Source organism: Limanda limanda, chromosome 20 (genome assembly GCF_963576545.1).
Source record: "Limanda limanda chromosome 20, fLimLim1.1, whole genome shotgun sequence".
NCBI classification, from domain to species: domain Eukaryota; kingdom Metazoa; phylum Chordata; class Actinopteri; order Pleuronectiformes; family Pleuronectidae; genus Limanda; species Limanda limanda.
Window position 1 is genome coordinate 14910860 of NC_083655.1, and position 26479 is coordinate 14937338.

At 42.4% G+C, this 26479-nt stretch overlaps 1 protein-coding gene across 1 annotated transcript in view; it reads left to right on the top strand.

The window, feature by feature from the left end:
- LOC133026943 (guanine nucleotide exchange factor VAV3-like) overlaps positions 1–26479 on the top strand; it is an 89640-nt gene that overhangs the window by 3172 nt on the left and 59989 nt on the right. The window contains exon 2 of the mRNA XM_061093944.1: positions 12480–12596. Within this exon, the coding sequence (XP_060949927.1) occupies positions 12480–12596 (117 nt within the window). The remainder of the gene's footprint in view (positions 1–12479; positions 12597–26479) is intronic.

Below are 26479 nucleotides of genomic sequence, written 5' to 3' on the forward strand. Positions count from 1 at the left end.
GTTGGCTGCTTCTCATTCTGCTGCAGTAATTGTGTGTATAAGGTGATTTGTATGAAGCTCAGGGAACAAAGAGCTAGCAGAGGACAGGATGCAGGATGAAAAAGCAGTGATATTAGAAGACGGAGAAGCTGGGATGAGTCTATTTACGCATTTATTTAGTTGATTTGTGTCGTAGCGTCCTTTCCGGTGACAGATGAGGAAATATGGAAGTGCACAAAACGCAGCCCGTGCTGTTTACTCTGTGCATGTCCGCAAGAAATTGGGAAGTTTACAAGGCTGGAGACAAAGAGCTCAGAGTTCCAGCGAAGATCAGCGTAAAGTAACATGTTCACCCTCTTTGATCGTCGGTTTACAGGCCTGTAATGAAACAATTACACCGTCTAGACAAAGCTCGACCACAGCAAATGCTGCTTTCTGTCTCTACCGGAGAAAAAACGCCACATAATCAGTGGCTGTTTTTGTCCGGTTCTGTGCAAAAATCGGTGGCTCTGCATTAAGAGGAACATGGAGCGCTCACTCTCTCCATCCTTCTCTTTCTTGGAACATGTGGGTCGATGTTGCGGTGAATTCTGCTTTGCGTTAAAGGGACTGCACTTTAAGGGTGTGCTAAAATAAACCAAGAGTGATGCATCTATTTAAAAAGGCATATAGCTGCTTGTGTTGTGTGTGCTTGTGTTTTTTTTTTTATATATTGATTCAAATACAAACCTTGAGAAGAAAGAAAAAACAGACTCAGAATGAGGACAGCGGCTGCAAATCTTTCGCACACTGCGGCCTCAGCATGCACAGGAAATCAGGAAATGGAATAGAGGAAGGAAGTGAAACTAAACATGCGCTTGATCAAGCTCAGACCAAAGCAGTGAGATGTCAGACGCAATGAAGAGAAAAAGACGCCTCTCTCTTCACTCTGCGCCTCCTGGAGTCGGCTTCAAAGACTCCGAGGCCCGTTCCTCATTTTCGGAAAGTGAAAGTCAGAGCGTTATTAACGAGCGTCGACGGCGCACGTCTGCAAAGAGATGAGAAGGGAAACGTTACACCGACACAGAGATGCCCATGAAAGCTGTTGATGCACATATGAGTATGTTTATTTCAACACAGAGAAAGACTGCTGATTGGTATATTATGCTAGAACATAAACACACACATGACAGATCGTTTTTTTATTTGAACCAGCGCAGCTCTCCTATCCTTTATGGCAGGGGTTAAGTCGGCAAGGCAACTCACAGACCAACTGCATGTGCTGTGAGTCATCTCACGTGAGGCCAATCGAATCAGAGAGTGAGAAGTGAGTCAGAGAAAAGTTTGAAAATTAAAACCTTTTTGGAAATGAGTCGAAAAGGAACAAGAGGAAAAGAGGAAACATAATTGGCACATTTTAATTAAAAAAAAAGCTTTCTTAGAAAAGAATCCCTCAAGTTCAATTTAAAAACTGACATCAATATATCAATATTCCTAAAATAGTACTGCTTTATAGTTTCTTTGATTTGTCAGTTGTCGACTACACACAGACGATGATACATCTAGTATTCTAATATGAGCAGACCTCAGATTTTTAATCGAGTTCCTCTAGTCTAGAGTAAATTAATCCATGCAGATAAGAAGCTGTCATCACGTGAGAAGGCGAGTGCAACATCATAAGATGTCATATAACTTTCACTTCTGAGTTGATTCTTGACTGATAATAACACAGGTCAGACACAGGTTTGAACTCAACGCTGACCCGAACATGACTTCAGGCGAGCTCGACTTACGTTTTTACATTTGTACGTAAAGCAAACTCAGAGAAAGCCATCATACATTTTACATGGCGTGTATGTATATTTCATCAAGCAGAGACTTTGGGTCCTGTGGTGTCAAGCAGCGAAGAGAGAAGCAGCGCTCGCACATTGAAGTCTCGGAGCAGCGGGCTTCAAAGGCTCCGCTCGTCGCTCGCAGAGACAAAAAAAGTTAGAGCGAGACAGCGTGGGAGAAAGAGAACGACGGAGAGTTAGAAAATCAGATCCAGATACATTTCTCTCATATGGACTCCAGATAGGGATTGTGAGGGAAAACTTAAAGCAAGACTTCTCAAATGTAAATGTTACCAAGATTTTAGACATTGGGGCTCAGATTAGAATTAGTGTAATTAGGAATGAAGTCAAACGTGGGATTGTCACTGGAACTGAACTGTAATGTACTTGATAATGAACCAGAAGGGAGTTGTAAGAATGGAGCACTGGATGGAAAAACTACTGTTCAAACACACTTTTCACCACTACAATTTATTTTCCATTTTATGTGTTTGTTAAGGAGAGTAACCATTGCTTTACTGGTTAGTCTGTGGTTTGTTTTATAGTTAAATAAAACAAATTTGATACTTCCTCAAACTCCCTTAATTCCATTTTCAATACTGTTAAAATGTAGTAGAGCAGATCTACAATCAGAATAAGGAGCGCTTCAGTTCAAGTACTAATACACACTGTAGTAATACTATGTTTCCTACAAGTATTAAATATAAAAGTACTACATTTTGCACCTATGGGACAATTATACTTGAATATCATTAGATTATTACTGGTCATGCATCTGCACGTTGTTGAGGTGACGCTCATAACTGTTTCATTTAACTGTTTGCATAGAGCTGTAACTATCGATTGTTTACATTATGGATTCATATGGTGATTATTTCATCTGCTGATTAACAAAAGCGACACCATGACAATGCTCATACAATAGTTTATCATTATCCATTTTCTGTTTCTTTTTACGTGTACATCCATTCCTTGTATTCATTAATAAGTCCAAAAATATGTATTAATTCAAAAAAGGTTTCCATGAATAATAGTGCTCAACATAAGAGGAGCTTTCTACTCATTATCCTTTTATTGAAAGTGGTATAGAGTATGATCTTTTTTATCAAAGTCTAAAATTTTGGCATTTTGACAACCCAATTTGAAACATTATTTATTGGGGAGGTGATAGCCCAGCAGACTGATCGGTACTAGAAAACAGTCTGTGGTAGTTCTCTGTAAATTCTTAATATCCACTGGATGTGACCTTAATGCCAGAGGATGAAGCTCTTCTGCTTCTGAATAGACGTTTATATTATGATAATTTTGGTGCATGATTTTGCTGTTGGTTCCTTTTCTTATCATCCGTCCTGTTATGTACAATCTGTAGCCTTCTGTCTTGTTTCTATGGGAACAATGAGGCGCAAAGAATTACGGGTCACATTTAATCAGTCACTGCTACACTCTCATCTATATTGTGTGCGTACTGATACTCCACAGTTTGCATACTAACACTGCACATACTTCACATACTGCAAATTGCATGCGACTAGTATGTAGAGTGTTTGGCCGCAGCTCGTGAGGCTCCTGATGACCTCCCCTGGGTTCCTGTCGCCTGGCTGCCCTCGGTGATTCATTGTGAGGAAAGCGTCGCACATGTCGGAGTGCAAACGCCACATTACAGCGGACAGGCCAGGTTGCCGCAGAAATTCCTGTTCGGCGTAATGGAGTCGCACTGATTCGTTCCGCAGTGTCATCACGATGACATGCACGTTCATGCAGCGCTTTATGTGCGCTGGCATGAACGCAGATACTCGCATAGACAAGATTGTGTTGCACCTCACTCACGCGAGTGCACGTGCACGCCGTGCGCTGACCTTTCATTCCGTCACCAAGGTAACAGGCCTGATCCGAAGCCCACCGTTAAAGAGCTCTGCTCCGGTGTACGGTAAAGTAAAGATAATGTAAATGCAGATTTTATTAGGCGTTATTCAGTGGTGGAGAATGTACCTGCAGTCGATGTTTATTGTGTTACTCAGTTCCCTATGTCGGGGGTGTGGGGGGGGGTCAGTTAATCACTGCTGAGTGCTCTGAAAGCTCAGAGAAAGTCAATACTGTCTATTGTCTTTACTCTCAAACCATCATCATTGAGAGTGACATTTTCATATCCACAATACAGGAGATCTCAAAGCAAACAGTACAACTTTGAAAGCTTTATTACTATTTACATGATTTGTTATATTATATAACTCTCTTCCTATGATAATAGTTACACTAACATATGATAGTGACAGTCAGTCCCTTTCATTTGATGCAGATGCCAGTGCTTTGCTTTTGTGGAAGAATGAGAGCAGTCAAGAATCCTATGTTTATCCAGATGATACAACCATAGTGGCAGCCAGCAGAAAAGTGTGTGTGTGTGCGGGTGTGTGTGCTTCTGTGCATGTTTGCAACTGTCAGATTCACTGTAGTGGAAACCGAGCACTGTGGTTAAGCCCTACAGAAAAGTGTAAGACTGCCTAAATAAACATCCATGCTTCTGTGTACGTGTCATACATGCCTTTTGGTGCATGTGCATGTGACCCTGTATGGAGATGGATAACGCTGCTGTTTGTTGATTCCATGTCTTATCCTGCAAAGACTGTCATGTATAAGGTGTCTTGCTTGGGTGGAGGTGATGGGTGGTCGCTGTTTGTTGGATATGGGAACGTCCTTGTTTGTGTAAGGGAGACACTAACAAACCAATAAGGACTATTTATTGGCCTGCTCAGCATGTTGTCAGTATTATTATGAAGAAATATAGAAATGCACTGTGTCATGGGGTTGAAAATCTACGAAAACTTTGAGGCAAGGAAATGGTAGACAATCCGATACCATTTTCCCTTCCCACACACAATCGGTTTATACCGATTACCGATCTAATACAAGTTCCTTTTAAAAAAACAAAAGACGTTATGTAATTTTAAAGCTTTCTGCTACTCACCCTGTATGGAAATGATGATTTCTATCATTGTTTTCTGAACTAGTTTGAGTTAAACCCTTTTAAAAACAAATTCAATTAGAGGTTGAATATATAGAAGTTCATTGAAGTTTTGACTTAAAAATAAATAAAGAACCACATAGAAAGGGATGACTTTAAATAACTATGTGTAGTTCCCTTCAAGTGTGAAACATTTCAAATTGCTATCATTGTAGCTACAGTTCTCGCTAATGATACACTCCCTACAAATCGCTTCTTGTTTGACCTTCGACTCTAAAAAACAGAATCAGAACCATTTATTGATGACCACTCAACCAAGTTGGTGGAAATCTTCGAGAAAAGCTCATTTCATTTACATACAGTCCGTATCAGAGGCATTTCTGAGGCTGGGATTTGGAAAATCCAAGTGCTAATAAAGTGTCAGCTTTCAGGGAACCACATTAGTCAAACACACAGACAGACAGACACACACACACACACAGACACTCAGACACACACACACACACACACGCACACACATCCGACAGTCAGACAGCAGTTGACCATCCTCATTCATGCAGCAGAGCGAAGCATTATTCACAGTTTTTTAAACACAGTCTTCCAGGAGGAGGAGGAGGAGGAGGAGGAGGAGGAGGAGGAGGAGGAGGAGGAGGAGGAGGAGGAGGAGGAGGAGGAGGAGGAGGTGACTGCTCACCATTCACGCCTCAGTGTTTGTGCATTCATACATTCATGTGTATGAGATGCATGTGTCACTCAATTTATGGGATATTCCATTCCTCCAGGGTTCCCTCCGTATATACCCCCCCCCCCCCCCCCCCCGTTTACCCCTCACACCCTTACAAAGTGCTGCCATGGCCGAGAAGATTCACATCTCACACTCTCACACTAATTCAATTCTGTTGTCTAGTTGGGGGTGGGGGACTTATATCTGGAGGTCATTGGGGTTAAAACCAGGATTTAATAGAAAATTGCAGCAGAGACACTCATTGGTGATGTGGGGGAGGTACAGAGTTTTCCCTCGTGGCCTTGTGCCTGTTCAGGTGGGGTCGGGTATCAGGGGGACTGTTTCCTGTCATCTCCGCTCCTTTCATTTAAAATGTCACTACAGCTGATCTCATTAACCTTTATACCATAACTGTACACACGTAAATACATGTTAATGCAGTCAGACGACCTTGAGAACACGCAGGAGCAACAGGCTGCGTCTGTCTTGGGGACCAGATGGCTGTGATGCACTTTGGTTGTTTGACAACGCAAAGGGGAAGATGCAGAGATTTTCGCGCTTCTCTTATTGTTGTTTTTCAGAGGTCAGTGGTCTTTTCAGAACTGAGCTTGAGCAACATGGCCTGTAATCCATTACTACTGTCTCATTTCTCTTATTGGAAATGGAAAACTTCTGAGCGGAAATCAGCCTGCATAAATAGGTCAGCATTTGATAAATTATCACACGGATTAGTGACATATATGGTGAAGCCCTTGTATGAACCCTGGGGTACGCCTTTTCATACAGGAAGGAGAAAAGAGGAAGACAAAGCAACCTGGACACATTATGATTCAGCTGACAAGTAGTTTGAAAATCAAGTTACAGCATGCTCAGATGAGCCAATATTTTCGAGTATTCGCCAAGTCCACTGTGTCAAAAGCCTTTCACAATTCCATTAAAAGATCTGCACAAACCGTTTGGGCCGGTTGTGTTGCAGGCACAGAGAGAAGCTGATCCTGCTGTTACATATATTTCTGGTCACTTGAAGACTGGGCAACAAGCTGCTGCACACATGGAATAACATCATTAGTGGGGAGATGTGTTTTCCGTCACCTGACAGCCAATTATTTTCTCTCTTTTAGCTTTAGTTTTTGGTCTCCACCACCTGCTGAGGAAAACATCAGGCTCTTCAGATGCTAAATGCTCAACTATGTTCACCAGTTTCTCATCTGCAGTTCGCTGCTGAGTAGGTTATGTGAAAAGAGGTTGATGAGAACTGAGAATAAACCATAAACAGTAGATCTGAGAGTCACGGTAGAGTCATATGATCATTTTGTGTGGGTTTGCCATTTTGACTGAGAAACACATTACATGTTGTTTTTATGTCACTTCATATTCATGCAGCTTTAGCCAGTAACAGCTGTTTGCTTGTTAATTTGTTACAATTATGCAACACTGCAAGGATCAGCTGGAGCAGGACCTGGAAACACAGAAGTCCATTTCAGGAAATGTGATGAGAGAGGCGATAACGAGGTTGTCACCGTGCAGCTAACAGGGATTATTCAGAGTCATGAAAGTGACCGGAAAAAGTGACTGGAAACACAATCAGCCTTTTACGTCACTGCTTTCCAGGCTGGTGCACCAAGTGTGTGGGTTATCACACCTTAAACCAGAGATGGGGGACTGATACTGATACTGCAGTATGAAGAGCTGCTGAACGCTGCGTTATTTGGACAGTATTTCATTAATATAAGAAAGCTGTCTGGCCAGGCTGTCCACGGACCTCCGACTGACAGAGACTGTCGGTTTTGTCAGTGTCAGCAGACCTTCGCCTACACCCGCCTCCCATTTCCTGGTGCTGCAGCTGACAAACGCTCCAACGTGACATGGATGTGACCCAATCTCTTAGACTGCAATATGTCATCCACTGGATACGACTTGTCCTGCGCACATCGATGTAAACCATCAGGGATTAAATCTGATGTCTTTGAGCATTGTCTCCCTTTACGTCTGCATGATTTCCTCTCAATAATTTCCCTCATCGCCCTCCCAGACTGGCTCTGAGTGAGGGCGGGAGAGAGACAGCTTTAAACACCAAATTAGATTCTTTGCACAGGCCTTGATTCCCCTTTGCAAGAGAATCATCTACTTGATTGCCATTAATCGATGCTCAGAAAGGTTTAAGCCGCGAATCTCTGGCTGTGTTTCATTGCGCAGATCTATGAGAGAGCAAGAACAGGATTTCATTAAGCGCCACAATACACACAGGGGCCATAAAAGGCTGCAGCTTGTTGCTATGGAGCTGAGACTTGGATATTTGACTCTCACTGTGGATACAGAGCAGGACCCGACACATCAAAAGCACAGCAGCAAGATGGCTCGTCTCACAGGAATATTTTTGTGCTTTATATTCCACATAGTTGCTCTTATGGGGATTACTTCTGCGTTATCTCGTAATGATTTAGCTTTATCTTGAAATACATTTGCTATACCTCACATTTCATATCGTAAGTGATATAATATAGCGCTACCTGGCAATGCTTTTCTTCTTCTATTTCTTCTGAGACTAATTCAGTAGCATAAGTAGAGAGGCATTATTTTTCTAAACTCGGCCAAGCACAAGAGAAATCTAACCGAGCCCGACCAGAGCCACATGCAGAGTCGTCTGTGTTACCCCGTCTCTGACAAACATGGTTATTGCTTGTTTTCCCTCATTTGCATAAAACAATATATATATATACAGCCCAGCTAACATGACTGACCCGAACCCAAATATCATTTCAAATTGTTTTTGGGAACCAGGCCTGGCCCATGGAGATATAATAACTACTGACTCTGTCTAAGCTTGTACAACACCTCAGAGAATACTTACATTGATCAGGATATCAAGAGAGCTTGGCAGCTCGATGAAATTGTTGGCAGCGGCCATCACAGTTATTTTATGACTTAATTTTAAAGTTTTTGAAGGAGGAGCCTTTCCTGTCAAGTGGTATCTATCTATCTCTTACCCAACTTATCGTATAAGGTGTGGCAGCAGTAAAAGATGTTTGGATTTGGGACGTGCTCCACTGGCGCTGGTTGCCTCCTCATATTCACAGACATGATTCTTTTTAAGTGGCAGAACAGGCTTCTTGCTCTAACGACAGTGTCAAAGTGTACATAATGGTGTGGGTTCCCAACCTGAGCCCATTGGGATCTAGACCGGATTCTGACAAAAATCATAAAATGATATTTGGGGTTCAGGTTGGGATCTGTCACATAGGCTGGGTTTGTCTAGTACTTAATACCCTGCACATGTAAATCATTAAAATAAATGAGAATACAAGTATATTTAATGTTGACTGTAATACAGTGCTCACACACACACGTCCAGCTATTCACTTTGTGAGCACCAGAGAGTCAATCCCAAATAAGGGAGAGAAGCTGACAGAGATGCTGCCTCATGCTGCTCTGGTTGATACGCGTCTCCCTCCACTGTCTTGAGCTCAGTGCAGCAGAGACAGTGTCTTTCAAACATGCTCTGTGAGGCTGCTTCCCTCAGATAATACGCAGAGGTCCTGTGGGACTCTCCAGAGACTCCAGGCAGACAGGATGTGCTCGCGTGATAAAAGAAAGTGATGTGTACAAGTGTAAACACGGAATACTATTCACTCGTTGCTCACTCGCCGCTTTACGCCGACTCTTATCTGGAGCACTCTGGCTGCGGGCTGCTCTCATTCTTCTCAGGGCCTCTGTTAAGCCTAATTCAGCCGGAGAGCGTTTGATGCATGGGCAAATTTGATCTCGCTCTGGACCGTAAGGGTGGAGGTGTGTCGGCAATAACAACATGAGTTTGGTTGCTTTGTTTCTTCTGCTCAGCCTCCATCCTTTTCAATACAATTCTGACCAAATCATTTTGTCCCACGTTGCCGAACAGGACCTCAATCTGACTTCTACCTGCTACTGATATGGAAGCGGGGCTCTTTTTAAGGAACAGGAAAGCACGTGAAATCATGAAATCCACTTCCTGTAAAAGTTGTCAACCACTGGAAAAAAAAAAGAAGAAGAAGAAGAGGATATGATGATCAATCATTCGTATATGGAAACTTTTCTCTGGGGAATTTGGAAAAAAAGGTCATAGATGCAGTAGCTGCACTAAACACCATGTTGAGGTGGAGAAAGTGAAACAACAAAGCTCCCATGTAACAAATACTTTTAATTTGAATCCTTCATATTGTGTGATATTTCAATATATGTTACTGACCTGCTTGTCTTGACCAGAGCTTTGTCAAGAGGTCCAATGACAAAGCTCCAACCCTAGCTTTAATGCATTTTGTCTATTCAGCGGCAACAGTAAAAGTGAAGATATTTTAGTTGTCAATAACTTTGTAGTCCTCCTGCAGTGCAGCTTCATTTTTCTTCACATCTTCTACTAATGCAGCCACAACGCTTCACTGCTCACCGCTGATATTCGGCTGTAATAGTGTGTTGTGACAGTATTGGCGCCGGTGTCACTTTTCAAAAGTGCCGTCACACGCTACTCACGTGGAACGACCTGCTTGTGACAGGTTCAATTTGAGGAAACGCTGTCGAACGCCCATTTAAAGATGATCTCATCAGGTCAACACAAACCCAGTGGTTCACTGTGATGTGGCAAAAAAACATCACTTCCTGATAATGTCTTTCATCAGCGCCCTCTTTTGTTCCATCCTGTATCAGCGACAGGAAGGCTGATGGGCTATCTGCACGTTGGCTAACTGAGATATGTTGACACCATCCTCTTCCCCCTCCCTGTCTGCAGACAGGACTCCACCTTAGAGGAGCTTGCCCAACACTGTGGCTTTATTTCTCAGTGGCTTTGTTTTTCTTGGGCGACATTCAGCACATAATTCAGATGAATAGCTTCTGGACGAAGCCCCATTAAAGATCATTATCTCAAGGTTTAGGCTGCAGACGTGGCGCTCTCAGTAAACAACCTTGTTTATTAGAGGAGTAACTGTATTGATTGTTGGATTTCTTGGTCATGGTGCACCCCCAGCTGTAATTAAGCCCAGTGTTCCCTGTCCTGTTGTTCTTCTCTTCCTGAGCATACCCGCATAATGTATTTTCATGTGTTGGCAACAACCTTTCTACGTCACCTTGTTAATATCAAACTAACATACAATTTATTTGGGTAGTAGAAAAAAAAAAATACTGTTTTGCAAAAGAATAGTGTTACAACTCTGAGGTAAACTATATGTTATAGTATAGTTATGTTTAGGTTATTCCTTCATCTGTCATTCTTGTGAACACAACATCTCAAGAATGACTTGAGGAAATGTTTGCTGGCACTCAAAGGTGACATGATAAAGATTCAATGGTGAAAGTTGAAGGTCACTGTGACCTCCAAAAATATGTTTTTGTCTTCTTGAACATGATGTCTTAAGTCTGCCGAAGGGAATTTCTTCATATTTTGACCAGTAGTCACTTGGACTCACATATGAACTGGTTAGATTTCAGTGGTCAAAGGGGTCAAAGGTCATGTTGACCTGGAAAAAACCCCATATAGACTGAAACTGCACTAGCGGGAGCATACAGCTACAGTGCTGTATCTCTGATCTGATGAACTATAGTAACAAGTGGTACTGGAATTCGTTGCTCAGTAGCAATGAGCTCTTGGCACTGAGCTCAGGAGTTTATTAGGTGTTTGTCTGAACTGGACTAAATCCAGTGTTAGCAGAACACCTGTCTCCGGGCCTGACCAACAGGGAGGTGAGAAACCACAAGAGATTACAACAGCACTGCGTTGCCAACTCATAACATCAGGTCAGAGAATATAATAGAAGGACGACTTCTGTGGAGTTGTATTTGTATTAATCATGTAAAAATAGGTTAAAACCAGTTTTAAGTGTAAGATGTCCACGTGCAGCTTGTGCCATCTAACCTATGTTTTCCAGTAACGCCTAAATGTTGTAATGGAGTTTTCGTTGTCATTATTAATGTTTTTAAGCAGGCTTCAAGTAAGGAAAACACTATTACTTTTGACAGCAACAGTATTATGTATAAAATCAAGTGTTCATGAAGCATGAAACCAACTCCACTTTCCTGTCTGTTTCCCTCTAAATGCACCATGGTAAACTGATATCTTGTAATACAGGTAGCCACTATAGGTGCTGCAGTTATCGCTCCTGTGCCTTATGTGTTTCCCGAATCTGTTGGTGACGTAGTTTGGAAAGTTCTCTCATTGTGAAAAATCTGCTTTAGTAGCTCCCCAGTGGACGAGTGAAGGAGTGAAAGGCTCCAAAAAAACTATATACACGGCCAAAGTGACGGAGGGCACTATGCTGTGTGCTGAATTGTAGTTACTGCTGCAGCTTCTTGCAGCCTGTTGATTTTCAATCTACAGGTATCTGTGTGTACACTTGATGGTAGGTAAACGGTCGCATATGATGAACCTAATCATCATATCTGCCTGTCGACATCCAGAAAGAACGGTGGGCTTGTGGGTAATGGATAACCTGTGTGGATCTTACCTACCTCATCGGGTGTTGTGGGAAACGTCTCTCCCTTCAGTGTGTGACAGACACATAAACACATAAACACATCAACACATAAACACATAAACACTGGAATCCATCTTCGCACATAATGAGGACTGGATTTTGTCACTAACATTGAAAGCTCATTACTAAAGTATGACTTCTGTTTTTGATTACATAACTTCAGCGGAGACATCGTACTGTAACAGGGGGAGTAAATAAGATCTCTGCCTTTCTCTCCCTGCTCTGTTGCATTGTCCTTCCCTAATTAGCCACCAGTCTGCTGGCCTATTTCTACTGGAAATGCATCACACTAAGGAACCGAGATTCTCTCGTGCGTTTCCCGTAAACACTGATTCATCTGTCTGTCACAGCTGTGGCCCTCCAGTGTCCAAAGCCGCACGCCACTATTAGACAAACAGAGCGAGAGCAAGCAGACAAAGAAAAACGAAAAGATAACACATTGCTGCCTGTTAGTTTTTTCTATGTGAGTCACTGGCTGACGAACCTTTCTGTCCCCCCCAACGCAGTTCCTGTGCCTGAAGAATATCAGGACCTTCCTGGCGGCATGCAGCGAGACATTCGGCATGAAGAAGAGCGAGCTGTTCGAGGCCTTCGACCTTTTCGACGTCAGGGACTTTGGAAAGGTAAGGCGGGATTTCTCAGTCGGGCTTAGTTCTCGCCTGTGTCCACCTCCAATGAGCACCATCTGGCCCCTGAGACCCAACTGGGTTTGTCAAACGAGCCTATGAACCCCCTCTTGTTTCTGTGTCTACGCTATGGAGCTTAGTCAAAGTTATTTATAATAAAAGAGCTCCTTTTTCTTTAGGCTGCGGTTTTAAATTACAATGAAGGTGCATGAAATCCAGCCTTTGTTTGGTTGATCCTGTCATTGCAACAGTCATTTTCCTTGGCCCCCTCGGTCACGTCTGCAGCCCCATTAGTATGTTCTTCCCGGCATTAGAGGTGCTAATAAAAACAGTGGGAGGACACGTTGCAACTCTCCGAAACTCTCTGAGCTGCAGCTGAAGTCAGCAACACGACCCGGCGGCTTAATCGCTTCCCCTCATTAGAGTGGAAAAGCCTCGGCGTGCAGACTTTACGTGGGGTTAGGAGTCTGGCCTCAGGTTCATTACTTTGATAGTGCCCTCAGTCTCTGCTTGTTTGCTGGGAAACTGTCTGCGGCTCTTTGACAGCCCTGCCGGCCTCGCCGAGGCCCCACGAGGTTTAATTAGAAACTGCAGCCTTGAGCAGGGGAGGGCTTTCTTAGATGACAGGGTCGAGTGTGTGTGTGTGTGTGTGTGTGTGTGTGTGTGTGTGTGTGTGTGTGTGTGTGTGTGTGTGTGTGTGTGTGTGTGTGATGTGTGTGTGTGTGTGTGTGTGTGTGTGATGTGTCTGTGTGTGCGTGTGTCTTCGTGTCACATAGATTGATTCGATTTCGTCATCGATATTGAAAGTAAGTAGTCATATACATTTAATAAGTAATATTTACTATAGTATGTTATTCTAAACAAATTAAGATCATCTGACATTACTAAGTATACATATCTGCACACAACGGGTGATTTGCTGAAGATAAAGACAACATTTAGTCTTGATGGTAAAGGTTAAGCTAGAAGTCACTTGGAATGCAAATGAAGTCCTCACTAGGCTAGAAGTTCAAGATGTAGGTTTACTAATGACTATAAAACCATCCACTTAATGAAGGCTTTGACATACAAAACATATATTTAATACTGTCCCTCAGACGAACACATGACAGTGCATCGGGGATTATAAAAAATAAATGGTCCTAAGAAGAAAGATGGAAAGTGAAAAGGACCTAAGATACGGTCAGCAGCTTATTTCTATCCCCACTTGAATGTTCAGTTTTGTCGGGGATGCTGGGCTGATTTAAGAAGCAGAGAGAATTAAGTCATCTCCTAATTAAGTCATCTTTAATTAAAAACACTTTTGCACCCGCTGGCTTGTTTCTTTCTTTGGCTCAGAGGGAAAATAATTTCGCAGAAAATCTACAGAGCAAAAATGGTGACAATGATCATACAAATCTTTGTCTTCACTGTTTGAAAACTAAAAGATGTGATTTTTGTATTCAAGTGCTTGGAATCAAAGATCCTGCATCAATTTTAAAGAAGCATTTAAAACAGGGGGTTGTAGGGATTGAAGCTGCTTCTAGAAAAATGTATTCTATGCATTTGATTGGATCACTGTAATTTAAATTATCAAAGGCAAACATTTTTTTTTTTTAAATGAGTGAAGATAGGTGTTTACCCATCTACTAAATTTAAACCTCAGATACTGCCGGAAATGTTGTGCATCAGCGAGTATGCAAATCTATTCCCTGAAGTCCTTTCTTCTTCGCTGCTCCTAAACATCGGCTACACTGTCCTGCTAAAATTTCATGCTGGAAATTCGAACAAATGAAACAGTAATGGGTTAGATGTGCAAGAGTTCAGTTTCAATCTCTTTAAAATAAGTGATTTTTATGTATTCCTGGATTTCTTTATGTTGCTTTTCAGTTATAACTGTCAAACTAGATCATAATAAGTTCTATGGCATTCATTTTCTGTATGTAATTGTTTTTTTAAGGGTGTAACCTGAACCAGGTCATACACCAGTGATTGCAATCGTCACTTCCATACAGGGTTAGTAGCATATGCAGCGACCTCTGAATATCAGAATTTACCTTAAAATAAGTCAGGCTGTCAAGCAGAGCATGCACTTAAAATTTATTTGATGCATTATGTATCTATTCCTTTTGGTCGGCCCTCACATACTTTTATTGTTTTTTACTGTTGCTTATACAGGGGGAAATTATATTTATGTTGAGTAAGACAGCAGCCTATACAGTGTGCAAAGAGACTTAAAGTTAGGAAACAAAATATGGAGTCCTTTCTGTTTAAGGGTGCAACACATTATGATGTTAATAACTTGTTATTCTTTTTTTATGCACTGGTATCATATCAGTAATTAGTATTGCCTGATGCTATCGGGAAGTGAAACATTTTAATGCAATATCTCTAATGCTATGTTGAGATAGAGGATGCTGGTTGTCACTTCATATTTTGCAGATATACATAACAGTCTCGGATGAGATTAGAATCTAATTTCAATGTCTTTAAAATCAAACTCGTTTTCATTTTCTCTTATTTCTATCCTAATTTCCCCCTCTCTGTGATTTCACTTTGACGACTCTCCCGATTGAACCCAGCAGAGCCCGGAGTGAACATAACAGTTCTGCAATGAGACAGCGAGGCGGGCTCCGTAATCGTCGCTCGGCTGCTGGCTCTGCAGTGGCTAATGGAGTGAGGAGAGGAGGGAATGGGCGAAACTGCCACTCACCTACACTCTCAGTGTTTTAGGGTATTTTTAGCTGCTGGTCTGCTGCTGAATAAAACATGAGACATGCCTATTTATTTTAGAGTCTGTGTGGTAGTCTTGATCGAGTCTGTGTGTGCAAACACAGGGTGGATCTGTGGCTCCGGGCTCCCTCGAGGTAGTTTCCCACCTGCTGCTGTACCAGACATGTTTTCAGCTGAACTCATGAGACGGTGCAGCCTGGAAGCTCCTCAGACAAATAGAGTCAAAAGGGCGACGTGAGCGCTCGTGTGTTTCAATTTGCGATAACATTAATACATCTGTTTGAGTTCTTGGGTTTAAAAAGTGGTGCTGCGCTATAGGAAGGCACACAGAGGTCTGTCTGCAGTGCAGGAACATCTGCTCTGCACATCTGTCTGTAGACACATGGAGGGTTGCAGGCTCTGCAGGGAGAAGAGGTGCTAGGCTGCACCGGTCATGCACACACACTGACACACACCTGACAGAGAGAGGGAGGTTGAGAGAGCACCAAAGGTAAAGGTTAAAGGTTCTAAGATATCGAGAGCTGTGATGTTTTCTCACTGTTTCAGATGTATTTTTAATCTGTAGTAGATTTTTTTTGCCGTTTGGCGGAGGAGAGAAGATTCAGTATTTAGCGATGATGATACACTCACCACATATGAACATTATACTAAGGTCACTCTCCTGAGCAAGAGATTCTGAGTGACAGGTGCACGGACCATAGACTGAAAGAGCCGCTCTCATGTGAGAGAAAGAAATGTACTACTGCAGCTGGAACTATGATGTCTGACTGTCTTCTTGGACGGTTTAAACATCATAGACCATAGCAGAAGCACGTGCGCCGGCCACCTTCGTTTTTTATTATATTTATTTACTTTTTATTATATTTAATTTGTTACTATTGCCCCTATGTGGGACCAAAGGTGGGGGGATTTAAAAGATTCAAAATGTATCTGGAATGTCCATCGTTTTAAATTATACCTTTTGAGTGAATTTGAAATTCAAATATTGAAATAAAACAGTAAAACAAGTAATTGTTTATAAGTCTTGTTCAGAACATCAAATAGTTTATGCGACTAACGTCTTGTCATAGAAGAGTTTTTCCTTGTTTTAACCAAACTGGAATGCCCATAAAATCTGTCTGCAAACCACCAGTGAACAACAACAAAGGAAGAATATGATCACTTCCAGGTGCGGGCGGTAGAATGTGTGTGTATGTGGTGTTGTGAGATTCGATGCTACTGAACCAACAGGAGAAAACATGTGAAGATGACTACAGTCGTCAAAACGTTCTGTGTGGAACTCCACTTCAATGCACAAAGAGAAGTGAAGCTCTGCCAGGAAGTCTAGCATGATTGTGTTCACGCTGTAGCCTGCGGGTGTGTGTGAGTGTGTGTGTGTGTGTGTGGAGGGGGATCTTTGCATAATGGTTAAGGAATTCACAGTTTTTATGAAATAGTATTTTTTACTTAAAACGTCTATTGGAAATAGACTGTAGCTGTGCAGTGTAAAGTTTTCTGTGCATCTAAATAGCACAATGTCATTGTCATACTAACATCACTGGGAAAAACGTACCATCACAGAACAAACAAGGCACCATATGACTTCACTTAATCCGGAAACATATAGATATTAAGTAGTATTTATATATTTTGTGAGTAAACTGTTACAGAACTACAAATATGGCTACCATCTGTAGGCCTTTCCAAGAACCCAGGCTGTAGTCTCAGTGGTCCTATAGATCCGAGACTGCACTTCCTTTTTCTACAGCACTTTCCTGAGCAGAACACATTGGAACATTAGTCAGTTTTATTTGGAAAATTTCTATATGATCTGGTGTATGGAGGCTTTGCGTTTCCTGGGCTGAAAATTTGCCGCCGTCATCCTGAATGACTTAAACGCCTCACTTCTTTTTTATTGCTTTGTCTCCCATCAGCTGGTTTGAAAATAGACTCAAAGTGCTGACAGGAACCTTCCACGCTCCAGTCACATGAGGAGCAGTTGCCTAATTCTTGGAAAACATTACTGTCACCGACTGACCTATTAAATAATTCAGCTGCTCACTCGCTCAGCTGTTTGCAGGGAGTCCTCGCTGAGCTCACATCTGCACACGCTCTCATCCCTCACTGCGAAATCTGTGTGTTATCTGAAACATGCACTATGAATTTACAATGTAGGAAATTAAACTTTATTTGGATAAAAGGAATAGTGACCCTCACATGTGATTTTGGTTTCATTACAACACTAAACCAAGAACTTTGTTTGTTTATATTTTCCAGGTATAAATACGGATTTCAACCTTATTGAATGAATAGTTTGACGTCTTGGGAAATATGCTCATGAGTTATTTCCCAATTGAGTCAAAGAATTTGAAAATTTGTTATTTTTTTATGATGCCATGATGATTGAACTTGAAACCTCAGAGACACAGAAACACACTTTGAGCTTCACGTAGGCCATTCTTGAAACCCCTTGGCTATCATCTGATGACAAATTAGCCTGAGGGCAACAACAAATATTTTGGGGCTTCTGGTATACACAGTGGATATTGCTGTTCTCCTTCCACTGTCCATAGTCCGACCAGTTTCTTCTATCACTAGAGTCAAACGTTTCTCCACACAAAACCGAACAGTGATACTTTTTGTAGGTATAGGTCCAGACAGCCTTTTGTCTAATCTATATCAACAGCCATCTGGGTATAAATGCAGATACATGAAAACGCTGATCGCTGACGCACCTCTTCTGCTCTCCACATAGACTGAAAACCAGAATTTGCTGTTACAAGCCGAGTCTGGAGCTTCAGGACGGTGGTCTTGTGGGTGTTATGTGTGATGTAGGGGACGTAAACGATGACAAGTTGTGTAGTGTTGTTGTCATGGCAGCCACAGAGCAAAAATAACCATCACCTCCATTCATGTTGGTAACCAGTGTTATGGCCACTCTAAGCAGTGAAGCACTGAGGGATAGAGGCTGTGTATGTTCTCTACAGTTCTGATATAAAGTTCCCTGTCTTTTACTCCAAAGTTAGTCCAACCTGTTTCTATGTCAACATCCAAGAAGATAAGTATGCTAGCATATTACCAGAGGCTTCCTTTCTACAGTTTGGAGCCGAGAAGCTAGTAACAAATGTGATGGGTCGAATAAGAAACAGAAACAAGGCCTCTGAGCACAAAATCGTGTCCGTCACTCGTTTATTCTGCTTATCCACATCCAGAATCTGTTTATAGAGAGATAGATAACACGTGTGCTGATTCCTTTATGACAAACTCATCAGACATGGAGACTATGCAAATTTGAGCTGCGCTGCAACTTCCTTTCAGTAGACCCAGAACAGCCACACCTGTTCTGCACGTGCTTCACTGTTTGACATGTCGGCTAGATAATCTTGCGATAAGAAACGGAAGCAGCAGGCTCCTGTTGCTGCAGCTGCATCCTTATCGGGTCATTCATCTGCAAATCACCACAGGGTTACGACTCTGTGACAGTTCTTCAGGTTTGAGTCCTTTTTTAAGTCTTGCCACCACTTGAACCCACACCTATTTTTAAAGTGGTCCACTTTTGCACTAAGCCAGTTGTTTGAGAGGCTCTTGAATGCTGGTGAAATGGCCTCTGCACACAAACCCAGTGTCAGCTCAGGCCTCCTCCATTAACACTGGATCCTCCTGCACTTTTAGGTGGAGGAAGCTGCTCATTTCGTTTGTACGGGGGGGAGGGATGGAAAATCAAAGACACAAGGAGGCAGACAGACAGAGAGGATTTATTGATTGGTCTCTTCAGTTGACTTACTACTACTTGATAAATTTGACTGTGGATACATCTCCCCGGCCATTTCCATCGTCCCTCCCTGTCTTCCTCCTCCTTCCTTTGTCCTTCAGCCGTGCTCTCTCCTGCAGATCTGTGTGGTCAGATATCAGATGTCTGCTACGTGCTAATGGCCACTCGGGGTGTAGCTCGGCGCTGCAGCGACAGGGCTTTTAAGGGCAGGATCAGCGTGTCGTGTCGTTGGTATACTGGGCTCATATGGGCCTTTTATGACATCACAAATTGACGAATTTGACCTTGTGTGTTAAGCATCAGGGACATTGTGCTGCTTCAGAAATGTTGTTATATTCCACTCCTCACTGTGCGAGAAAATACGGCAAAGGCTCAGGATTTATGTGCTAATAAATGTTCTGATCGTCTGAAATTATTTGACTGCTCACACTATACGTCACTTCGTCTCCTCGGGACAATGCTCATAAGGGAAAAGGGTGCTGCCTTGATCATCTGTTTTGAGGGCTACTATATTGAGGCCACACTCTGATCACTGTTCTGTAAGAACCCTTTCTCTCCCTCTTTCTCTTTCTTGCTAAGCAATTGTTTCTAGTCCTAAACTACATTTCCTACCATTGTGTTTTGTTATTTCATGTAGAAGAGTGGTCGGTTACATCTTACTGCTCCTCACGCCCCTTCGTACACTGCACGACAAACAACGAACGATGAAGCAGAAACTTTGCCCGACTCTCAAACGAATAGCGTAGAAATATGGCTCATTGGATGCCCGGCTTTGGAGAGTTTGCAGTCCTCTCTGATTTACAATATTTGTGCTTCAAGCAGAATCTGAGGTGAAAAGGAGTCAAATCTGTGTCTTCCTTGCTACAATTCAACACGAGTCCTTATTTCACCTGAGTTCAGTCGGTGCAGTTGTGAACCTGCCTGTCTGGTTGCTGTAAGAATGAAAAATGCTCCTGTGCTTCACTTACAATGCATTGGGTTAAAGTCGTCATCTACAAAACAGTTGGAAGGAACCTGCTCTATAACGCTGCAGCGCTGGAAGCCCGTGGATTATTCATGGACTCCCGGTGCATGGCAGCTGCTCAGGAATCACACGTCTCATATCGGCTGCGTTTTCTTTGAGTGTGAATGCACACACACACACACACACACATACAAAAAGACACACACAGACACAACCCCTGGCTCACAGGAGATGGCTCAGCCAGAGAGCGTCCTGCCTCTCGGCTGTAGAGACGGATGCTTTCTGACTGTTTCACGGTGTTTGAGAGAAACGTCTTTGATGGCTGCTGACATCTGTCTGATCCCTGTCTGAGCACAATGGATGTGTTAGCATCACCAACCATCACCTAGAGGCGAGACAGAGGTTCTGCATTTCATCTTCACCTTTAACCTCTCCAGTCTGCTTGTACTACTGTGTACTCATGGTCCCTGAGGCTGTGTCCTCACTGACACGTTTTCGTTTTAAAATAAGAAATTCTCCATCCAGACGAGTTAAAATGTGTTAGTGAGGTCGTAGCCTGAGATGATTCACAGTAACATACTTTATAGCCTGGAGGACTCTTTTCAAAGACTTAAGTGGTTTCAAGAAGTTCCAGTTACTCTGTCATTTTGACCTTATTCAGTACCGAGCTTCATCTGTCATCTGACGCTAACAGACTTGGAGGACAAAATATATTTTTTTTTTGACTAACAAAACATATTCAACCATGTGTATATGGTACGGACAAAAATATGTAGAGAGCAAATCAATCAGGCGGAGACAAGGGTTTTCTGTTTGGGTCTGTTTGCATAATCAATGTTACTCATAATTAGCTGTTGAAACAAGATTTACTGGCATAAACATTTACTTCCCCTTCTTGAAAATGTGATTTTGATATGACAAGTAATCAGTTACTGTAATTATCACTTCTCCTCATGTAAATACCTCCCACGCAAGCCTCCAAGTCGTAATCACCACTGGGCAAGTGGGATTGTTTCTGAACGCTGTGATATATCTGGCAGCTGGGATCTGCAGCAACGAGTGAGAGGCAGTAAAAGCACAGGAGGACTTGCAGCTGACGTGGTGATGAGGGAGTCTTTCCCATCATTCCCTTCACTCCCACATGACGTGAAGGGGATGATTGAAGCGTTAACATGTCTGCCCGGACCACCTGTACCGGCCTTAAAGATGCAATAAACAAGCACTGCTACTATAGACAGACTACGAGGATGTTTTCTCTGTCACGTCCAGGGATGAAACGTGTAACTGCCCCAGTGTCAAGAAACAAAATAGGTGAAGATAATTGAAGCATTTGGTAGGAGCTTCTTTATGACAAGATCGACTCATTCTTCTCATTGGAAATGGCACAGCAGAGCAATGATTCTCAAAATCAAGGCGTGCTTAAGAGTTAAAGTACATTTATTGAAATGGGAGTAGTATTGACATTAGCATGAGTATCTTGGACATCCTTAGTGTCAATGACAGTTTTGTTTTAAGGCTGTATATCAATTTTCTCCTAAGGGCTTCAATCTTGTCTCAAAAAAAAGAGAAAGAAAAAAACCCAAGGCAACCTAGATGATCAAAATGAAAAACCCTTTGTTAGTGTGGCTAATGCACAGATACAGTCGGCTCTACCTTGTGTTTCCTGTCGTCATACAAAAGGTAAAACAATTCTTCTGACATTTAAAATGTCTCAGATGTGTGTGTGTGTGTGTGTGTGTGTGTGTGTGTGTGTGTGTGCGTGCGTGTGTGCGTGTAAGCAGTGACTCCCCCCACAACTGACTCATCTCAAGTCGCAGCAGGAAACAGGAAGAGGAAACGGTAACGACAGAGCCCCTCTGGATTCTGCGTATTCACGCTTAGCTTCAGGTATAATGGCACATTTTCTTCAGTGTGAACACACACACACACGCACACGCACACGCACACGCACACGCACACACAAACACACAAACACACACACACACACACACACACGGTTTAAAGGCAAAATGGCCTATGCTGGTGTGTTGGCCTCATGGGACCAACAATTCTGTCAATAGTGTGTGTGTGGGTGTGTGTGTTTGTGAATGTGTGTGTGTCAGTCCCTGCGTGCATGTGTCCATTCATGCGTGTGTGCTTGAGACCAAGACAATAGAACTTGCCCCGAATTTGGCTCTGCGTTGTCCTGTCGGTGACTTTATCCAGTCCCTACCTTTCCTGTGACCGGGCCACGGCCCGTGGAAGTGGTGTGTGTGTGTGTGTGTGTGTGTGTGTGTGTGTGTGTGTGTCTGACTGTGAATGTGTGTGTTAGTGAAACCCAGGTCAAAGGTAGCCTCACACTGAGCGTGTGACACATAACCACAGCAGGTAGCGCTGCTGAAAATAAGAGGATTGAGTCATTCCTCCATCACCCTGTTGTCCTGCTGCGATCGACAGGTTTCAATAAGCAGTGTGAGGTTATCAGTGATTCCACTCGCAGAGAACTGAAGTGTGAGATCTCAGGTTGCTGCCGGGTGTCGAGGATACCTGGACACGCAGGCATGCCATGTATTTGTCAGCCACCGCTGATTCTGGGCCAGTCAGAGAGTACACAGTATGTGAAGCTAAGCCCCCGTGTTCAGGATCAAAGACTAACAGGACTGAAGAGCAGGTCTACACGTGGGCCCTCCTCCCCTCGCTGTCCTACTTTCTGACAGGTTCCCCCCCCCCAGCTTCACCACTGAGGGCTTTGCTACCGAGAACTACAGAGGAAAGGCTGCACACCTCACTGCGACTAAAGGACCCACAACAGGGTCACACTGATGTGTTGGTGCACAAGGCTGACACTAGACTTTGTTTTAGTGTTGTGATCAGATTGATCGCTGCGGAAACTGTTATGTAAGACTTTAATGAGATGATCAGTTTTTTCAGTAAAAAATAAATAGTATTTTTACCACAGTATTTGTCTATAAGATGATTAAGCTGAATTCTTCATATATGATTAACTTCAGACATGGGTTTGTTTTCAGTGTTATTCTTTGGAAGAGCTTTGCACCTGATTTGAGCTGAAGAAGAAATGTCTAAATGTCACTGAACAAGACAGGAAGTCTATGGCTTGACAAAGAGGCTGTAAGCTGGTTTTACCCAGGTGTTATTTCAGGGGGGTTTCACATTTACTTCTTTGGTCAAAACCAAAATAACAGGTGTCAATTTTTTTCTGACTGGTCTCGTTCTGAATCAAACAAAACCGGGGTTCAGTTGGCTTACAATGTGAAAGCCACGTGTTTGGATTCTTTAGACTTTGAGACCAAATGGTGGAAGGTGAGACAGCGTTAAACAATAGAAGAAGAAAAATAAGTTGTATGCCGGATTGCTTTCAGTCTTTACCTCCAACAATAAAATGGTTGATCGATGTGTATATTTATTTAGCTGGAAGTGAATATTACGGAAGCAAAAAACATTGACAAAATTAACTGGTTCATTAACTTTCTCCATTCAAAAAGAAGACTCCTAGTTAGCAAAGACAATAGCCGAATTGACAACACTACATCAGACACATGTCCATCTACAAACCAATCAATGTTCAACTAGCGTGACCACATAAGTGATGACAGGAAGTAAGTATGTCATACAGAAGTGTTCAGTCGCTCCCTAAAATAAAACGTGAAACCAAAACAAACACGATCAAATATAAAGACATGAACCTTGGTTTCGACCATGGTGCGGACTTTTAAATGTGAAAAACCCTTTATTGCAATAGAACCCGAAAGAAGTGCGCTTTGAGAATGAGATGGGACATAGATCTTGTGTGTTTCCATGGAGATAAACCAAAGTCTCTTATCCTTGAACTCATAACAAATCCAAATGATTGAGCCTGTTCAGAGACATTATTTGAAATATAAACACATACTACATTAATTAACAGTTACAACAAAAATAGAAAGAATTATACATAATATAATTCTTTGGAGAATGTCTACTACTATGTAACATTTTTGGAGTTTCTTCCATTCTGGATTTGCCCATGTTGTTCAGCTTGTTCACCATCTGTACTGTGTGAAAAGGACAGAGAACAAACCAAAGTTATTGTAACGTGTCCTTGAAGGACCTTGCAATATTTTTAATAAATATCACAATAATCCATCGAACGGATGAAGTTATATTGGAACAAGATGAAAAGGGAGGGGATCACTTTCATCGTCAATATGTGTGCATACGTTTTTCTGAAGATCAAAGACTAAAGACTGTTGCAAATCGATTGTCCATCCAAGATATTTCATCTGAACTACAAATGTCAATCTAAAGGTTGCCTTCGAGGAAAGGTCAGAGGTTCAACAAACACAGCGGGTTTCATCCTTTGAAAATATCAAATCAGATTTAGAGATACTTCGGTGTGGACTTGAGAAGTGGATCGACTGACAAGAGTTGTGCTGCTAGCAGGGCTAACGATGCTCCATCCATAATATGCTCAGTTCAAATCTTGCTTTGAGAAGCACACAGTCAAACTCCACTCTGCCTCTCAGACACACTGTGAAGCTGTTAGTCTCTGATCATGCACACAAATGACTGTACGCACAGTGTTGTGGTTTAGAACACGAAGAGCCCAGGGTAAGTGTCTCTTCCAGATGGACAGCCGCGCTCTGAGATGGAGCAAATATGGAGATTCTGCATGTTTATTTCCCTCTCCTCCGTCCGCCATCTCCCTGCTCGGGGGGGGGGGCCAGTTTCCTCCGGGCAACTGCTGGCTCCGACTGAAAAGAAGATAAGTGAAGGAGAGTTAATTTTCAACAAGTGCAACCCCTGTCTCCGACACATCTCTAAAGTCTGTCTTCTAAATCTTTGATGAGGAGCCGCAGGCAGCATCTGTCATCTCACCAGCGAACTGCAACATTTCAGGATTTCACAGGGACATTCACGCGCTTCCGAGCTCGCTGAGATGTTTTTCTGTAATTAAAAACAAATTCTCCTGCAGAAGCCGAGCAGATGACTGTATGTGTGTCAACGATGACTTTTCCAGATGCTCAAGGCTCCAGCTCTGAGAGGAGGGGGGGGGGTGTTTGGGGTCTTTTCCTCTCCATGTTGCTTCCCAGAGGTGGAGGTGGAGTGGGTGGCAATTCTAAAAGCTAATCTCCATCCTCCACACAGCTCAGAAAATCAGCTCCCACCTCACAATAAACCGACTGCTGTGTGTTATATAAGATCCAAACAGAGGCAGATTAGCTGTAATCACAGGGCCAACTGGGGAACAAGTTTGAATGAGATGAAATAATAAGTGGTGGTGGAAGTGGAGGAAGCTTTACACAAGGAGCTGTGGTTCGGATTCAATTTCCCTGAAATACACAAAAAGTACCGCATTACAATATTTATCACTTCTAATTCAGTTAATGTGGAATAATGGACCAGTATTTCCCGCAGAATTCAATCTGGTGGTTGCTGGGGTGCACGTACATGCGCTCAAACGTCACTGTCACACGCAACAGATCCCGAGTGAAAGAGAAGGTGTCGTGTGAGAGAGAGAGAGAGAACTAACAAGTGCAGCTGGAACTATGAAGTCTGTCTGTCTGTGTGGACGGTAACAACTTTATGGTCAATAGCACAATCAAGTGAAAAACACTGCAAATAATGCCACACAATACAATGTATGAACATTAGTGATCTGTGATGTAAATATGATTAATGTAAAAAAAAAAAATTGTTTCATTATGACACTGTGGTAGCAAGGACTTGAATATGGCGCCACAGTCCAGATCATTTAAGGGAATTTGGACAATGTGGAAATAATGAAATGAGAGAATTGAAAACTAATTATACATAATAAAAATCCGCAGACAAACACAGTTACATTTACCAATAATTGTAGGATACAATAATTGTAACAAAATGAAAGTCTTGTCAACAGCTTAAGATTGCTACAAAATACAGCACGTGCATGCAAGATAAATATCTATACATCGTTCTAGAATAATGAACATGTTCAACAGTACAGCATGAGTCGGAGAGCAGAGTGGAAGGTTTGTAATTAGCTTCATGTGCAGACTAACGCCCTCTAACGTCTCATAGGACAAATTCTATAATGGTGGATAATGTGTTTGTCCTCCGGGTGGTGTTAATCAATACGTATCTCTTCATCTCATCTAGATGTGCGATGTTGAGCCTTATCAAGCAGCATTGTTCTGTGGTATGTTCATGGTTGTGTTAATAGAGGGCAGAGATTAGGAAACCTTCTTATATGAAGTTACGTTTGAATTAAAAGCCACAATATATGGAATTGCATGTTTTTTTTAACTTATCTGATGCAATTTATGTGCTGCTCTCATCCCTCTCACAGACACTCAAGGGTAGAAAGTCATAATCTCACCATTGTGTCTAAACTACGGTTAACTCGGTAACTAGAGAAAAAAATATACATGGTTACGTTTATTGGCAAATCAAGACATTTAGTTCAGGGGAGATTGTGGTAATGGTTAAACAAGA